The sequence below is a fragment of the Gobio gobio genome (assembly GCF_949357685.1).
Source record: "Gobio gobio genome assembly, chromosome: 11".
NCBI lineage: Eukaryota > Metazoa > Chordata > Actinopteri > Cypriniformes > Gobionidae > Gobio > Gobio gobio.
The window spans coordinates 40,592,478-40,611,361 of NC_137104.1; the positions used below are offsets into that span (position 1 = coordinate 40,592,478).

The 18,884-nt window shown below is 37.7% G+C and overlaps 1 protein-coding gene across 1 annotated transcript in view; it reads right to left on the reverse strand.

Moving 5' to 3' along the window:
• Nucleotides 1–10,696: 10,696 nt before the first annotated feature.
• The window catches only part of efna3a (ephrin-A3a), a 148,483-nt gene continuing 140,295 nt past the window's right edge, over nucleotides 10,697–18,884 (reverse strand). Inside the window, exon 5 of the mRNA XM_079829152.1 lies at nucleotides 10,697–12,579. Coding sequence (XP_079685278.1) covers nucleotides 12,461–12,579 — 119 coding nt within the window. The 3' untranslated portion in view covers nucleotides 10,697–12,460. The remainder of the gene's footprint in view (nucleotides 12,580–18,884) is intronic.

Below are 18,884 nucleotides of genomic sequence, written 5' to 3' on the forward strand. Positions count from 1 at the left end.
TGGACTGTGTTTAATAAAGGAGAATCAGAAATCGAGGCTGGCATGAGCAACTTTATTCCATGCCGCACATTGAAAGAAGTGAAGACACCTCATCACTGAACCACAGAGATGTCTCCATTATATTATAATTTTCTGTGTGACCTGCACATTTCATGCAACCTTGCTTCTGCAATGTCTGACGTGTTTACGTTTTATGTGGAGTGAGAAAGTGACGTCCAGTAATTAGATTTAAATAAGATTTCGAATCACATATGAATGTAGCTTGAAACGGATTTGTAAACATTGGATTTCCTGTTTTTTTTTACCGTTCACACTTGTTAAATATGATCGGATTCCAATCGGATATGCACAAAAACTGGATTTGGACTGACAATCTAAGCAAGGCTATACATGTAACCACTTGCTATACCAAAAATCAGGCCACACACATGATTAGCTAAGACTTTGAGTCAGGCTTTGCTCTTTCTATTTACAACAATAGGACAATAATGAATGGAATTAGCAAGTTAGCATTACGCTGGTCTTTAAAAACAACTCACGTAGAGATAATCAAAGAACAAATAGTAGCTTTGCTGCCTGAACGTTGATGTCTAATGGTTAGCAAAGCAAAACTAGCATTACGGTTTTCTCTTAGCCCACTACACAATAGTGCATCATTATCATTGTGGTACCATGTCATTAGCATTTAACATGGACTGACAAACAAAGCATTGCCAAAATCCATATGGGCAAAATCTGGCAGCCGTCTTGGTGTAATTAGGGCTTCTGCTCCAAAGTGGACCTTATTCCAATGTCTAAATGAACAACACGATCCCTGTTAGTGGCCTTTGGTAGCTAAACCATCTGTCCGAGAGATACAGTCTGCACCTAGCGATACAATAGTGACATCGTGTCGGACATAATTAGTATTATTGCTGTTAATGGTACAAGGTAATTGGGAGTGGGAGCCCACAGATGAACCTGACACCCTCTGGTGGTGCACCACAGGCTAATGAACCTCTCTGTACCCGGGAAAGATGCCAGGCCAACGACTGAGATCATCTGCTCATTCACGGCCGCTGATTACACAACCAGACTTTTAGTTTCAGGATTGGAGTTTTGAAGGGTATTGTTAATGGAAAACCAACTGAATGGGTCAATAAAATGAAAACTATGTCATTATTGACTCACCATCATGTTGTTCCAAACCAATATGCTGTTATTTTTCCAGTAGAAAACAAAAAATGGGAATTTAGTAGAATCTTGACAATTCTTTTCCAATCGCATCAGCCAAGTTCCAAAAATGGACTACAAAAATGTGTGCAGATACATTTCCATGCCAAATTCCTTGCTTCTCTCATATCTCCATGTGCATCTAATGGCAGCAATGTTTGATTTGATGGCTACAGCAGATGCAATTATTTTCAATAGATGCCGACTTAAATTCTAATGTGTTCCTCTCATATTTTATGTCTTTAGAAAACTTTGAATATAAAGTATGGAATACTTTTATAACGGTCATTTTAGAGGTCAACATTTCCTGGTCAAAATGTGGCCAGAATATGCTGCAAAAATAAATGTTTGTGTTTCATGAAAGTCATTTAAGATCGAGTTTCATTTCACTATCCCTTTAACACTTTACGTACTCTTCACGGCAGAATTAATGGATGGTGTAAAAGCTACTGTATTAAACTGATTAATAAGTAATCTGATTCATCTTGTATTATCTTCTAAAACAAATAACATAGTAAAATTAAATAACCTCATATAGTTTGAAATGTATACAGTATTACACAAATGTATATATGTAAAAATAACAAAATAAAAATGTCATTTTTATTTAAATTTAGTATAAAATGCAAAGATAACAAAAACAATTATTTACCAAAATAACGGAAACATTTTTTTTTTTAGAATCCTAAAAGTGTTGACCGAAACTATGTAATACGTTATTGCTACAAAAAGTCTGTAAAGCTTAAAAAAAAAAGAAAAGAAAAAAAGTGGCCCAAGTGTTCTGAAGTCATGAGAGCAGACATAACACACACAGTTTCATAACAGTGTGTTCATAACACAAACAGTTTACAGTCTAATGTTAATCTTAGAGTAGTATTGCATCCTTCATATCTCCGAAGAGTCTTTAGTTTTACCATATTTATAAAAGACAGATACGCTGTGCCGATTCTTTCCGAAAGCTGAACTTGTACAGGCGTGTACATTTACATTTACATTTAAGCATTTGGCAGACGCTTTTATCCAAAGCGACTTACAGTGCCCTTATTACAGGGACAATCCCCCTGGAGCAACATGGAGTAGTAAAGTGCCTTGCTCAAGGACACACTGGTAACCTTCTGCATATCAGGTCCATGGTTTAACCCACTGGACCACCATCTCTAGTGGACGGAGCTAAAGAATCACACACACACACACACACACACACACACACACACACACACACACACACACACACACACACACACACACACACACACACACACACACACACACACACACACACACACACACACACACACACACACACACACACACACACACACACACACACACACACACACACACACACACACACACACACACACACGAAATAGTAGTAGTAGTAGTAGTAGTAGTAGTACTACTACTACTTTATTGATCCCAGTTGGGAAATTAAAGTGCATTAGCAGCAATACATGAAGATAGTAAAGTACTCACACTACACACAAAAACATACTATGCACAAGAAAAACAGTGATTGTAGCACATCTTGTTTGATGTTAAGAAAGATGAAAAAAAAAAGAATAAAATACAAATAAAAACCGGTCAATCAATAAAAGCAGTAATGCACATTTTCTGTCTGATAATCAACTGCATAAAGTACAGCTATACGATGGGTGTAGTGACCTAATTCCTAAAATGAAAAGTTAATGATACCTCAGATGAATTGTAAAGTCTCGCAGCATTAGGCATAAATGACCTCCTGTAGCGTTCTCTGTTGCAATGTGGATGGATCAATCGGTTGCTGAATGTACTTCTCATTCCAGCAAGCATGTCATGGAGGGGGTGTGAGGTATTGTTTGTGATGGTCAACTTGGTTGGACATTATTCTCCTCTCTGTAACAACCTCAAACATGTCCAGATCCACTCCAATGACAAAGCCTGCCTTCTTAATAAGCTTATTCAGCCTTTTGGCATACATCATGGCATTATCCCTGGATAACTTTCGACTCACTATACTTCGGTGTTGTTTACATTATATGCACTTACGTGCTGATTGCCAACAAAACAGAGACATTTGATGCAGTTTCACTCACCGCCTGCGGTTTCGACCGGGAACAAACAAACACACTTGCAGAACGGTGCAGAACCGCTGCGACGGCTTCCGTAACGAAGCTCGTTGATGGGCGTGGTCTTGCTCTCACTCTAGTTGACGTGCACACGCGCTCATCCGGGAGAAGTGCCCATACAAGCAAATCCGCCCTTTATGCCGTCATACAGCGCCAAACTCTATGTATGTATTAGACACAAAAATACTCTGTCATACGTCCAACTCGTTTTTTGAATTTTGGCCATGTTTAGCATGAGAATCCAACTCTTTAAAGGGGTACTTCAGCTCCAGTGTATTTAAACTGGGTCATTTATGTAGTAGAAATGTGAAATGATTTTTGAATTTGGTGCCTTCTAGACTAAGAAAAGACAGAAAATGTATTTTTGTCTCATGTGGATGAAAGACAACAACTCCCAGAATGCACTTGCTTCGCTGCTCAACGAGGCCACTCCTAAAGCCATGGCTACTGGTTATCACTTGCCCACCATGACACCGACCCCACCGCCGTTTTGATTTTCATAGTTATAAAATAATTTCTTTCAGTTAGAGAATACACACTACAATTAAAAACTGAACGTGTCTTTTCAGCAAAGTGTGAGTGAGCCGAACGAAAGTCACGACACACGCTCATGAGAGCAAAGAGCTGAGCAGAGTTGAGGTAAGCGTGGCAGTCATTCACAACGCGTGTGCAGTATGGCGCGTTTTCAGATCATGCCTATGGAAGCTTAACTTTCATAGGAATTCATTGAAAAGTTGAAACACTCACTTTGCTTCGCACCGCTCCGTTATGAATACCCGAGCCGAGCGGCCGTGCACATTTACATTCTGTGAGTGAGATCCCACCCCTATGGCGGGTTGAAAACATGCGGAACTAGCTCCTACTACTGGCTGTAGTCTCTAGCCTCTGGCCAAAAAATCCTCCGATGACGCAAAATGACGATATTTGTGTCATCGGAGGATTTTTTTCCAGAAATAAAATGCATATTTCTCTCGTCTCAGGGGGACATGAAGGGGCAAAGTACGATAATTTGAATATACGACCAGGTTTCTACTGATTCAAAGCTTAATGCTAATCGCTGAAGTAACCCTTTAACAGTGTAAATAAGTCAGAATGCATGAAATGGCATTAGACGCCCCCTTTAAAGGTGTCATGAACTGGCAGTTTTTATTTTTTTATACTGTTGTCTGAGGTCAACTTATGACGTCCGCATGATTTTTACATTCAGAAACATCATAATGAATAAGTAATAGCCTATTTTTTGCCTTGGTTTTGTGGCTGTCTGAAGAAACGGTCGGTTTTGATGGCCGTGCCGCACTGAAGACTTGGAAGTAAACGCCCACGGCTAAGATTGGATAAGATTTGCATATTTAATGAGCTTCAGCTCCTCTCAGTACATGTGGGGATTGTTTTGAAAGCATCTGGGGAATCACTCACAGGACTCGCAAAATATCTTTATCAAACAAACACAAAGATTCATCTCTAATCCACCCACGATTGATTGGAATGTTGTCGCCCGATCAGTAAATATAACCGTAAACCGTACACACATACACACACACACGTGCGCTCGCAAGAAAGGAATGTTATTTCACTATTTAAGATAGCCCGTCGGCAGGCTGAAAAACACATAGCCCCGGGGACGTTGGGCTTTTAAAAAAGTCAAGTCCGTGCCCTGGCCCATAATGTTACAAGTCCGAGTATGATCACGAATGAAGCAATAACACTTCAAATAGAGGATTCTCCAGCCTGTGACCGCGTGCTAAGGTATATAATCAATAGATTTCAAACGATCTGTAACAATGCAATACTAACACATATAAAAAACATGTTTTACTCACATAAGTGTCTGTTGCACCGTTCCTGTCGGATCCAATATAGAAGGCACAGCATTGTGTTTTAATCTCAATATGTCTGCAAATCCAGTCTCGACCTGTATCTTGTTTACAATCGATTCCGTGGTGAAATGAAGCGAACAAACGCGCAATGTCTTACGCACGTGAGCTGGAACCGTCATGTTTATTGCTCGGTAGCGCGACCCGTTTAGCTCCACGAGTCGGTGGGCGGGCTTGAGGCGGTGCTCTGCATCCTATTACGTAAGTGGTCGACATATTCTGAGATCGATCGTTTTCTGGGTCTGGTGTCAATAAAAGCTTTTCTTTGACTAACAAGGAAGTTTTCAGCTGTGAAACTTACAGGATATTCTTATATCACGATGAACTTTTATCTATCAAAGGTTCAAGGGAAAGTTGATTTCTCAATTCATCCCCCCTTTAAGTGACTATCACTGAAGATCTTTCCCATTAAACCTTTCATATATTTTGACTTTCTATTCTTATCTCTCTAATTAATATATGGCTGTTAGCTCTGTAAGACAAAGTCCTCACAATGACCGAGATGCCACCACAATCTGGGAGGTCGAGGAGCAGCATATGTATCGCCTGAAGGAAGTCAGCTGTGAGTTTCTTTACACAAGTTGCTTAAAGGCAGATCCACACTGATTGCGAATACTCGACGCTCTGCACCCCCCGTCCCTTTCTTGTGTGCGAAAATATTTTGGTTGAAAGTTACTTTCACCTGTAAATCATAATCCCATACTCTTCGCTTTAACACATTTTACCATGACTTCCCCTCAACAGATTCTGTCTGGTCTTGTTTACTGGCATTCCTCATCACCATTAGAACTGTCGCTGTGGTGGACAAATTGGATCATTCACATGAACACACAGCCAATGTTTTTTTGAAATGTGAAACCATAATAGTTAGAATGGCTAATTGCACAATAGTATGCAGTTGGATCAAAACTGGTATGTGTGATGTTACATTTAATCTTGCTTACCCTTGATCACCCTTGAATCTTGATTATCTTCACTTGTACGTGGAGTGTCCTTGGAATTGAAAAACACTTAACAGCAGAGACGGAGAAAGAATGAGAAAAAAGAGAACGAAAGACAGACAGATGTGCACAAACATGTTTTGCTTCAAGGCATTTTCTCCTTAGATGGAAGGGCCGAAATTGAGAAGAACAACTGCATCTTCCCAGGACTGTCAGTGTGGGGTGTTTTATGTTATGTTTTTGAGTGTGTGTGTGTGTTCTCTAATGATGGGCACCTTGAAGGTTTTGATTTGTGTGTCGTAAGAGAAGAAGCGTACATAGGTGCAGGAGTTTCTGAGGTCAGATTCTCATCACTTCAGGAACCTTTTACCTGAGGAGACAGACGAGTGTTTGGTCTAGCTGAATGTGAATGAGTATGTCTGAGTGTGAAACAGAGCAGATAAAATAACAGACAGGGGAAAAGTGCAGAATACAGATGGAGAGATAAAAAAAAAATTAGACAGATGTACCTTCAAGAAACAGACTCGGTTGTGAAGACTAATTAAAGTAAAAGCTTTTATAAGAAACGTGTTACATAATTGCCATACTATTAATGGGTTACATTTTCTCTTTTAGAAGAGCTTATTTAACCATGGAAATACTGAATAGAAAAATATGCATGCAATAATTTACAACGGAGTTTCCTCAGTAAAGCGTATGGCTAATGGATCTCGGTTTTGGTGCGATTGACATGGGTTCGAATCCACCATTTGCAGAGTTTTTTCTTATCTCTTTTCTCATCACAAATCACACCAGAAATGCATTTACTTGCAATAAAAATTAATAAAATGTTCTAAATGTGGAAATAAAGTGCCTAACAAAATGTTTAATAATAATGAAAACATTTATTGGGTAGGGTTAGGGGTAGGTGTAGGGAGGGCTTTCATTGTCCCATTAAGGCGACATCCATTTAATAATTTTAATAAATATAATCAATTACACTCTATGTTATTATTGCATCCTGTTAATGTACAACAATACTGAGGTGAAAATAGTATGTATCTGTCAAAATAAAGTATAAATTGCATGTAATTACTATTTACACATATTGCAAAGAACTGCTACTTTTACATGGTGTAAATAGAATATATAACTATTTTCACTTAGTAATAGTATCTACTGTTATTTGTACTTAATATTAAAAATCATCTATCGCTAAGAAAATGTCACTTTCACTTAGTGTAAATAGAATCTAGTTGCTATTCACACATGGTGTAAATCGCATCTATCACTATTTGCACAAAGTGTAAATAGCAATCATCACTAAGAAAATATGCTATTTTCACTTAGTGCAAATAGCCACTGCCTAATTATAACATGCAAAGACAAAAAACACATTGTCATCGGGTCTTTTTATTGATTTGGCAATTTATGTTAAATGGTTAAAAATGCATTGAAAAAACGTTATAGTCATTCAGTCAGTTTCAGTATTGGCGTAGTTTCTATGTTTTTCCTTTGCAAGAAAGAAACGATTGTGGATTGCACATTCTAACAAGCTGGCCAAATACTGTCAGTAAACATTTGGAAACAGCACAGAGATTATGTTAAATGTAAAAAGGCATTGTTCATTGGATATCTAGCCTGTCAAAAGTTTGACAACACACATTTTTTTGTTTGTTTTTGAAAGAAGTCTCTTATGCTGCATTGTATCAAAAATACAGTGAAAACACAAATACATTAAAATTTTACATTTTCAGCATCCAGTTACTCCAGTCTTCAGTGTCACATGATCCTTCAGAAATCATTCTGATATTTGTTCTTACAAATTCTGCTGATTTGCTGCTCAAGAAACATTACTATTATTATATTATCAATGCTGGAAATGTTTTTGCTGCTTAACATTTTTGTGGAAATAATGATGCCATTCAAACATTTGTGGTAAGATTAAAAAAAGAGAGAAATTAATACTTTTATTAATCAAGGATGCATCAAAAGTTTAATAAATAAATGTAATAAATACAAATTCATTCTGTTCTTCAACTAACTTTCTATTCAACAAAGAATTCTGAAAAAAGTATCACCATTTCCGCAAAAATATTAAGCAGCACAACATTGATGATAATAATAAGAAATGTTACCTGAGCAGAAATCAGCATATTAAAATGATTTCTGAAGGATCATGTGACACTGAAGACTGGAGTAATGGTGTTAAAAATGCAGCTTTGCATAACAGGAATACATTACATTTTAAAATATATCAAAATAGAAAACAGTTCTTTATTATTTCACAATATTACTGTTTGTTTTTACTGCATTGGTTAAATAAATGCCACCTTGGTGAGAATAAGAGACTTCTTTCAAAAAAACTGTTTTTTTTTTTTTATGTTTCCAAACTTTTCACAGGTACTGTATACTGTACATACATTGAAAGAATTGGTGTAGAAACAATTTTCACTCAAATATTGCTATTAAATTTCACAATTAATTACATGCAATAGCAATGGCAAATAACACATTGAATGGAACGTGAAATTTTTAACTACAAAGATTGAGATTTTGCAGCAGCCATATCACCCTGTAGCTCAAGACTGGTTGCCCACTTAAGCTAAGCAGGGCTGAGCCTGGTCAGTACCTGGATGGGAGACCTCCTGGCAAAACTTGGGGTGCTTCTCAATATCCCTCCTCGTTTCCTCGCTCCTCCGTCCTCCATCCTATGACCCGGAAACCGATCGAGCTCAGCCATCTTGTAGGACATCTCAACTCTCGAAATTGCGCCGCGAGGAGGCAATGATGGAGGAGTGAGGAGGCTTCCTGAGGAATCATGAGCGAGGATACACAGGTGTATGCCCCTTCACATCTTGCCACAGTTTCTAAATTATTATAATAATCATTATTGATTACATGCACACAAATGTATGTCATATTACAATAACCGTAGTAGGACAGTGCAGAATTATATCAAAGCACAAGAAAATGAAAGAAAATGAAACAAACTGTAATACTATACAACAAATAAAACGCAGTTAATAACTGGGAATAATTCATTGTTAATAATAACTGGTAATATATTAAAAAATACGGACAAATGTGGTATTTTGTGGAGGTTGAAACTATTACAATATAAATAATTATCTGTAATGTTCAAAAATCCCGACATGCAAGCTAAATCCAGTGCTGTAGATTCATCATTGATTGACGACGCTTTGAAGTGATGCTCAAGGGAGCGAGGATATATAATTTCACTTGATTCAATTCCTCCGTCCTCGCGTCTTTTCCTTGTGTCCTTCCCTCACACCCTGAAGGGGTGGAGCTAAGACACGAGGAAAGGAAGCGAGGAATGGAAACATGGATGCACAAATAAGAATTGAGAAGCACCCTAGGTTGCTGCTGGAAGAGGTGTTAGTGAGCCAGCAGGGGGCGCTCAACCTGTGGTCTGTGTGGGTCCTAACGCCCCAGTATAGTGATGGGGACACTGTACACTTTTTAGTGCTATATAGCACCAATTTTGGTGCTTCAGTGGTTCTTCAGCGGTTCTTCAGAGGTGCTATATAGCACCTTAGTCAAAGAACCGGTGAAGAACCTCTGAAGAACCGCTGAAGAACCTCTGAAGAACCGCTGAAGAACCACTGAAGCACCAAAATTGGTGCTATATAGCACTAAAAAAGGTTCCCCTATGATTACGAGCCAAGAACCATTTTTGGTGCAATATAGAACCTTTTTTTTTTTAGAGTGTACTGTCGAAGAGCACCGTCCTTCAGATGAGACGTTAAACCGAGGTCTAGACTCTCATTAAAAATCCCAGGATGTCCATTGGAAAGAGAGAGTAGGTAGGTAGGTAAGTAGGAAGGTAAGAGTAGGGTGTAACAAATATGCCTGTCCATCATGGCCACTTTATCATCCCCATATACTGATTGGCTTCATCACTCCGGCTCCTCTCCACGAATAAGCTGGTGTGTGGCGGGCATTCTGCCGCAATATGGCTGCCGTCGCATCATCCAGGTGGATGCAGCACATGGTTGAGGAGATTCCCCCCTTCTATGTAAAGCGCTTTGAGTGCAGGGAAAAGTGCTATATAAATGTAACAAATTATTATTATTATTATTATTACTACTCCAATAATCTTTGTTTTATTTACAACTTCAATTTTTTAAACAGTATATATAGACAGTATATATATATTTCAGGCTTGTTTATGATTAAAAGTCTTGGTTATTATTGTTATTAAGGTTTTACAATCTGTATCTGACATTTAATTCAACGTAACTTCTTAAGTAAATCCTGACAGTAATTTTTTTAACGCAACAAATGAGGGTTTGTGCTGGCTCAAGCAGGCCCTATGTATTCTAATAAATCCATTTTGCTTGTAAATGTCTCCTTGCATCCCTTTAACACATTGTTTGATACATTTTCATTGCACCCCTAAAGTTTTTTTTAATGTGCTCCTAAATTAGGAGCGTGTGCTCTTTAGGAAAAAAGAGCCCTGACACATGGATGAGTCTCATTTACGCAAACATTCAGAGAATCCTATCATGCCGATTGCAATACTCTGAAGGCAACCTGCAGGCAATAAAAATAACAGCTAGAGTGTTAAAATAAGAATGGTTTATTAAGTTTCATTCTGGCAATTGTCATTCATGATTCGTTTACATGTTTGTAATCTTTCTACGGTAAACACGGTTGGTACTGTTGTTGCCAACAATGATAAATGCTTTCGTCCTCGCCTGTCCCATTCTCACCAGCCAAAACTCTCACGCAAGCTTGAGTATTTAAAACCTACAAATGTGTATCTAAATGCATATGAAAATGCCAAAATGCGCACACTTTCACACAACCCCCTGTAAAGTGCACACTCATAAGACACATACGCAGACACATTTACATAGACATTCACTCTCGACATTGTCTGCAGCATTCTGAGGAATGCTTAAGCTCATTCCGTTACTGCACTGAAGCCTTTTCGAGAAACCCCGCCCTAAATGCCCTCCCAGCCCCACCCACCAATATAGACTACAACAATCTCACACTGTCCTATAATAAAGACTCTCCTTATGGAGATAATGTACCTATTTCAACTGAGCGCAATGGACGAGATGCGTTAGAGATGTCTTTCTGTAACTAAGACTCTATTTGCTGGCACATCAACAGAAATAAAGTCCATGAAACGAACAAAAATAAACAAAATAATTTGGCATTAGCAAAGACGAGGAAGGATCCCTCAAGAAAGCAGACAAAACTCACAAAGTTTCAAAAAAGGATCAAATGATCAATAAATAACTCAATAAATTAAGTATATAAAGTAACATACTCAAAGAGCAGTTAAATATGTATCATACGGTAAAAACTAAATCTGCATCGCAATTCTTCGATATAAAACAGCGAATTGCAGTTTACGACTCGACCGTTTTTACAAAAATGGCCACTATGCTAATCAGTGGCACTGGCCAGTCCAGTACCTATCCATGATGACACGTACATACTATAGGAAATAAAAGTTTATCTATCCGTCTACCGTTAGTTCCATCCATCTCCATCTCTTTCATTATGTGCGCTGCTATGACAACCAAACTTTTCCGGTCATACAATGTACAAAAGTGATGGTCTCTGACCGATAATGCGCCTCTAGTTTCCAAGTTCAACAATGGAACTAGGAAACTAGATGGAAAGCGTTCCCATTACAGCTCACAGATGAGTCTCCATCCCGGCAACTAGCAGGAACAGCAGTCGTGCCTTTCTGCGATCGATTCATAAGCCTAACACCTGAACTTAGTGACTGGCAAATGAGTTTTATTGATCTCTGCTGCAGCGCTATCAATGACTGACACATATTGCAGTCCGACAGGTATGGGTTGTGACAGAATGTTAAGACAGGGTCAAAGGTCTCCAGCACTCCTCGAGTCTCTCAGCCGAGATCCACCGACCTCTATGATGCTTGTCATATCCATTTGAGCTCGTGTCAATCTTAAAATGTCCATCTCAAGATTTGCCCCAGTGTGGGAAGGTTCATTAGAGATGACAACAGACGTAGCAAGAGGAAGAGAGACCTCACTGTCTAACCAGATTTGTTTTCCTCCGCGAGTATGTTTGAGGAGAGTGGATGTTCCATCACAAAGGCAAATTCTGAAATTGATGCACGTCATCCTTATTCCAAAGGTCCAAAATTGTGGAGACGAAGGCCACTATTTGGGTGCGGTAGATCTACAATTAGCTCCAGTGTTTAGGGCTCGACTATAGGATAATCTGTTCTGATTGGATAATCTCCCGCACAGGTTGAACGAAAGGCGATCTTTTTCTTCGGAGCGCTCGGAACTGCTGGCTCAGAAATGTCAGAGAGAGGGAGAGACGGTTGCTAAGACACAAGAAGAGCAGCGAGGAGAAGCGTCGCCACAGTGATTAACAGTCGGTCTCCGGACGGACTGCTGCCGCTGACGCTCTTCTCCAGTTTGGGGATCTCAGGGTTAAACTCATCTGAGAGAGAGGGAAGAAAGAAGAAAAGAAGGACAGAAAGAAAGAAAGTTAGTGAGCATGTAAAGACAAAGACGCAACGATCGACTGGCCAGGGACCGGAATTGGCCGATTTTCTGCAAACGCCGGATCAGCTTTCCACGTCAGAAATGCATCAAAATGAAAAAATATCAGACTTTGTCAAAGCCCTCATCTCTATCGAGAAACAACGCTGACGGCTGTGCCAGCATGAGAGAGATATAAAACGATGGAGACGTGTTGAATAAACATCCCAGTACTGTATTTTGTGCACACAACGTGGATAGACTACAACAGATGAACATGTCAGCTGTGTGGATGCGAACTAATCCGCGAATACTAAGAATAATAATAATAATGCGAATACTGATATGGATTCTTATCGTCAATATCTTTTAATCTTTACTGTTTACTGTTACTACCTGAACTTCACACTATTTGTAGCACAGCATCCATAATCGCAGTAAGATCTGTACTTAAAGGGTTAGTTCACCCAAAAATGAAAATTACCCCATGATTTACACACCCTCAAGCCATCCTAGGTGTATATGACATTCTTCTTTCAGACGAATACAATCAGAGTTATATTAAAAAAGTCCTGGCTCTTCCAAGCTTTATAAAGGCAGCGACTTGTTGGGTAATTTTTGAATAGGGGTATCGAAATTAATCGTTTCTTCGATACATCGGTATCGGTTCAGTAATAGACCATAACCGATTAAAATGTACTGATTCTTTTCTGACGTCATTTGTCACGTACGTGCTGTGTCGTGGTAGCATACAATGTCAATGGGAGGCAAGACGCGAGTGAGAGTAATTCAAATGCTCAGACTACTTTAAAAGACGACATCTGGGCACATTTTAGCTTTTATGAACAATCTGGTAAGCACGACCTGGAGAACACATGCGCTGTGTTAACTAAACGATTTCATTTACACCTGGGCACATAAATGTATCTCTGCAAAACGGATATAAATCCGATCTAAATTTCCCGTATGCAGATTTATTGGAGTTCACGTCACCCAAAACAACAGATATGAGCTGCATTTTATTGATCACCATTGAGCCAATGGCAACAGCACCGGTCAGATCATTCAGTTTCTTTACTTTAAATGAATATGATTGTATGTTGAGCACCTGCAACTTTACTTTCGGTAGTGTGTGCGTTAGCTTGATGAAGAGATACGGAGCTGCTTGTCTGCGGGATGCGTGCTTTAGTATATCTGGCTATATCATATAGCCCATAACACGCTCACACGTTCATTTTTTTGTTGCGAGGAGTAAAAGTTACATATGTGGTTTCAGCAACCAGATGCATTTAGACTTTTGTTTTGACTGTATTGAGCGCAGACCACCTCCTGAAGTGGCTTTTAATCATTTGTTTCTATTTGTTCTAAATGCTCCTGTTGTCTTCTGTGCCCAGACTTGAGTTTTGTTTGATACATTCAAGAAGCGTGTTTTCTTTGAGCAGGTAAAATTAAAGGTTCAGTTCATATAACTGACTGACAAAATTGTATGAGGATGCAGTGCATCGTCAATGCATTGTGACGCATCGTGATATCGAATTGAACTGAATCGATGGTATGATAATCGTAATCGAACCGAACCGTGAGATCAGTGTAGATTCACACCCCTATTTTTGAAGTCCATAAAAGTGCATCTATCCATTATATAACTGCTCCACACGGCTCCAGGGGGTTAATAAAGGCCTTCTGAAGTGAAGTGGTGCGTTTGTGTAAGACAAATATCCATATTTAAAACTTTACAGACTAAAATAACTAGCCTCCGGCGGTCAGCGGTATGCAAGTCGACTTACAGCAAAAGAGTAACCCCCTGACGCCTCTTGCGGATCGGACTGGGCAACAAACTCAAGCCCCTTTTCTCTTATATTGAAATCCTCCACTATTTCTCTTTAAAAATTCTCATTTTAGACATCTAATTCATGACCGGTGTTTTGTTTTGCTCTATCCTCTGCGCTTCTGCGTTCATCAATACGCATGTGTCAAGCCATGTGTCAAGCCTACTCTTTTGCCGTAACTCGACTTTATAGATTTTAGTCTATAAAGTTTTATATATGGATATTTTTCTTACACAAACGTGCCACTTCACTTCAGAAGGCCTTTATTAACCCCCCAGAGCCGTGTGGAGCAGTTATGTGATGGATAGATGCACTTTTTTGGACTTAAGTCGCTGCCTTAATAAAGCTTGGAAGAGCCAGGACTTTTTTTGTAATATAACTTGGATTTTATTAGTCTGAAAGAAGAATGTCATATACACCTAGGCTGGCTTGAGGGTGAGTAAATCATGGGGTAATTTTCATTTTTGGGTGAACTAACCCTTTAATTGACACTTTTGATGTGTTTGTTAATTTAAGTAAACAATTAAACAATTAAACCTTCAGCTTTCAAATTATGTAAATTTTATCATGAAATACAAGAAATAAATGTTGTTTTGGCGCTCTTTAATGTGGCCTGACAGATCGCTCAATCAGCATTTTGACCTTGGAAAGAGAACAATCATGTCACGTAACATCAAAATTTACCTCAGAAAAGCCATTCAATGTTCATTAACTCGTTAGTCAGCTAGAAAAACAACTATAGAGAGGGGCATTTAGCTAAATATATCACTATATCACATAATCCTTATATTTTTACTTAACCTGTTGTCTACATGAGCTAAAAGTGAAATTCAACGCCGCCCATATAATTGCATGTTGAGCTGCCGTACAAATATTAATAAAGAAAAATAGACTGGGTGTGTGCAAGACATACAACAACGTTTATAGGATGCATTAGCAGGAGGCCAAATAGTAATGCTTACATTATTATGGTCTGTGACACTGGTTCAGATTCTGTGTAAAGAGCAATACTTTGTGGCTGTATGTGGTTCTCAATTTGGAAAAGCAATTCAGTTCCTACTTTAACTGAACATGTTTATTCTTTTGTGGTACTTAAATATAACTTGGCACTTAAAAAAATAACTTGGCGTCAATTTTTCCACTTATGGAGCCAATGGCTCCTTAATTGATTTATTTTGTCTGGAGCTCTGTAGTGCTTGTATTGTGCATTCTTTTAGTCATTCCCACAGGTTTTGTGCTCACATCAAAAGCGTCCACACCACTGATGGTGGATGATAAGTGGAGCACACAAGCCACTTCTTGTGAGTTGGAAGTACCAAAATAAGTGGCTTAAGGTGCTTAAACTGTCAAATACATACAAAATGATGTCAAAATGCTCATCTTAGGGAGTATTCAGTTAAACACAGTAAGTTTTGAAGCGTAAATAGTTGAGATAACGCATGTTGTGTAACAGTATATTGGATCCGTGCCTTAGCTCTTAAAGTGACAGCAGCCAAATAAACCTGCTGCTGTCTGTCATGTTATCAAAGAACAAAAGACAGAGAAAATCACTCTCAGTTCTTACTGAATAACTTTTGTTACTTTAATTGTAAGCATTAACCTGTATATCATTTTTACAATGAAGACTATCCAGTGTTATTTTACATTTGATTACTTTAATTTCTGTAGTATTTCTTACCTGAATAATAACCACCTGAAAAACTTAACGCCATGTTTATTTAATCTCTCTTTACTCTATTGCATTTATTTGTGCTGTTGTTTGCAATATATTTATTTGTTCTTACTTTATTACTGACTTTTTTGTGTTGCGTTGAAGAAAAGTAGATTTTTCATTGTATATGCTGTCAATTATAGTTTTTAGAAAGAATCGCCAAAAATCGGTATTGGCAGGTCACACTTCGGAATCGGCCAAGAAAAGTGCAATCGGTGCAATCTCTACTTTTTATACTGATAAAAAGTCTAAAAACTATGTACGCCGCCTCAGAGTAAAGCATTTACAAATATACATATATAATTTTTCAGCTTTTATTCAGCAAGGAAGCAAATTGATTAAAAGTGTCAGTAAAGACATTTATAATGTTCTAAAAGATTATATTTCAAACAAATGCTGTTCTATTGAACTTTCAATCAAATCCTGAAAAATAATGACATTGATAATAATAAGAAATGAGCACCAAGTCAGCATATGGCTTGTAAAGTACTTATTTAAAATTATAACAATAATATTTCATAATATTACTGTTATTACAATTTTCTTTATATATTTGGTGAGCATAAGAGGCTTTTTTCGAAAAACATTTTATAATACAATATGTATAGGTAATATGATTTATTTATTACTTGAAACTTAATATCATAATTGCTGGTCTTATGTTTTACTCTGAGATGGAGACCAATTCCAGATCTATTCTCTAATTGAAAAGTGAGTACCGGTATTAGCAAAGCTGGATTTCCAACATTCCATCCTGTTTGATAAATCTACAACTTCATGTATATTATCACAAAATGTCCAAAACATTTGTGATATCATTCAGAAAAAAAATTAAAATAAATAACCTATCAGTCAACTGTCAATCTCTCACTGAGTGATGGCTAACTTTAGCTCTTTATTTCCATCATGTTAGGCTGCTCTTATCAGAGGATATCATATTCAAGAGAGGAAATTAAAAGATTGGAAACAGAGAGAGGGAATGAGATCGGAACATCACTGTAGGCTGGAATCAAACCTGCATCCCTTATATGAGCACCATGGCTCAATGTCAGGAGGACATGCACTTACCATTAAGCCAGTGCAACCAAAAGCTAGACGTCAAAGTTTAGACATTGACATAGACGGTAATATATCACCTACTAAATATCACAGAATGACAAAGGGAGCAGGGGAGAGTCCTCTTTGAGTACTGTAATCACCTACAGCAACTGTAATGGTTTCCCCACAGCCTTCTCTAAATATAAGGAACATAAAACGCATCCATTCATTTTCTGTATTATTACTGGCCCCAAAGCTCAATATAACATTCTACGAAGGTTATTGATGATGAAAACAATCACTTAGAAAGAGAGAAAGGCAGAGAAAAGGAGAAATAAAGAAGAGAGGAGGTAGAGAGAGAGAAATCTTATCAAAACATGAGATATAATTGTAGAGAGAAGACTGGGAAGAAACAGAGAATATGTGACATTTCTTATCAGCAGCAGCCACGCTGTATGCTGATAAAGGACGCTTGGGCAGTTAGAGGTTAAACGCTGCTGTGATAGCAGACGTGAGTGAACATAGACACACAGCTCAATGGACATATCAGCGGAGCGGTGTCAACACATCAGGGAAATGTCTGGAATTTGTTACTGTTAACACTCGTAGGTACATTTCCGACTGGACTGGTTCTGCTTAGCTCTTCTTTGTGTGACTAAGTAGGATATGTTCCTGAATCAGCATCTTGGGCCTGGAACAACATTCCTGTCAAACAAATATAGTCTTATACCCTAGTGGTTCTCAACTGCTTTTGCTTAAAGTCCAAGATTTGACGTTGGACATCAAGTCCTGATCCAACACCGTACCAGAATTGTTCAGTGTGCAAAAGTAAAAAACATATATATATATATCCAAAAAATGCTGGTTATATCCAAGCTGTGAATTTCATGTGAAAAACTGCATTATTGCAAAACAGTTTGTTCTTTGCTTAGGGGTAAAAAGAAGTTTGAAATACATTTTCAGCATACCAACACGATTGTCTAGTGACGTGCTTTAGATCTTAAAGTGACAGCAGCCACTAATGCTGTCTCTTATTAATGTTAATCAAAGAATAAAGGTAACAGAGAAAATTGAAGCTTTAATAAGGATTAATCTATATTTAATTTATTATTTATGCAGTGCAGACTGCTTGATAACTTTATAAAATGTCTGTATATTAGACAGGTAGGAAGGCCACAGGTAAATATGACATTTATTATAAAGTGTTTATGTGAAGATTGTTTTAAGTTCACTTAACTTAAAAGTTTTTTTTTAAAAGCCTAATAAATGTTGAAATTTATATAGTTTTCAATTATACTGAAATATTGAATGTGTATCATTAATGTTTAAAAAAAATCAATTTCATAGTAATTTAGTATCAGTGATACTGGCCTTCATTCATAATGAATGTCTTTAAGTTGTTTCTACATTAATTTGGAGAGTAACTGTGACATTTTTACAATATAAAAATATGAAAAACTCTATGAAAAAATAAAAAAAAAAAATAAAAAAAATTGTTTTAATCCCAATTAATTACAGAAAAAAGTGTGATTAGTTCTGTAATTTTTTTAGTCGATTGACAAGCACTAGTTTTCATATAAAGGATGAGAAAACTCGTCAATGGTGGGGAAAGATTTAAACATGAAAAAGTGTCAGTATAGCTTTCAATTCGAATGACAATTTCTATAATTACTATGAAGCAGCTCT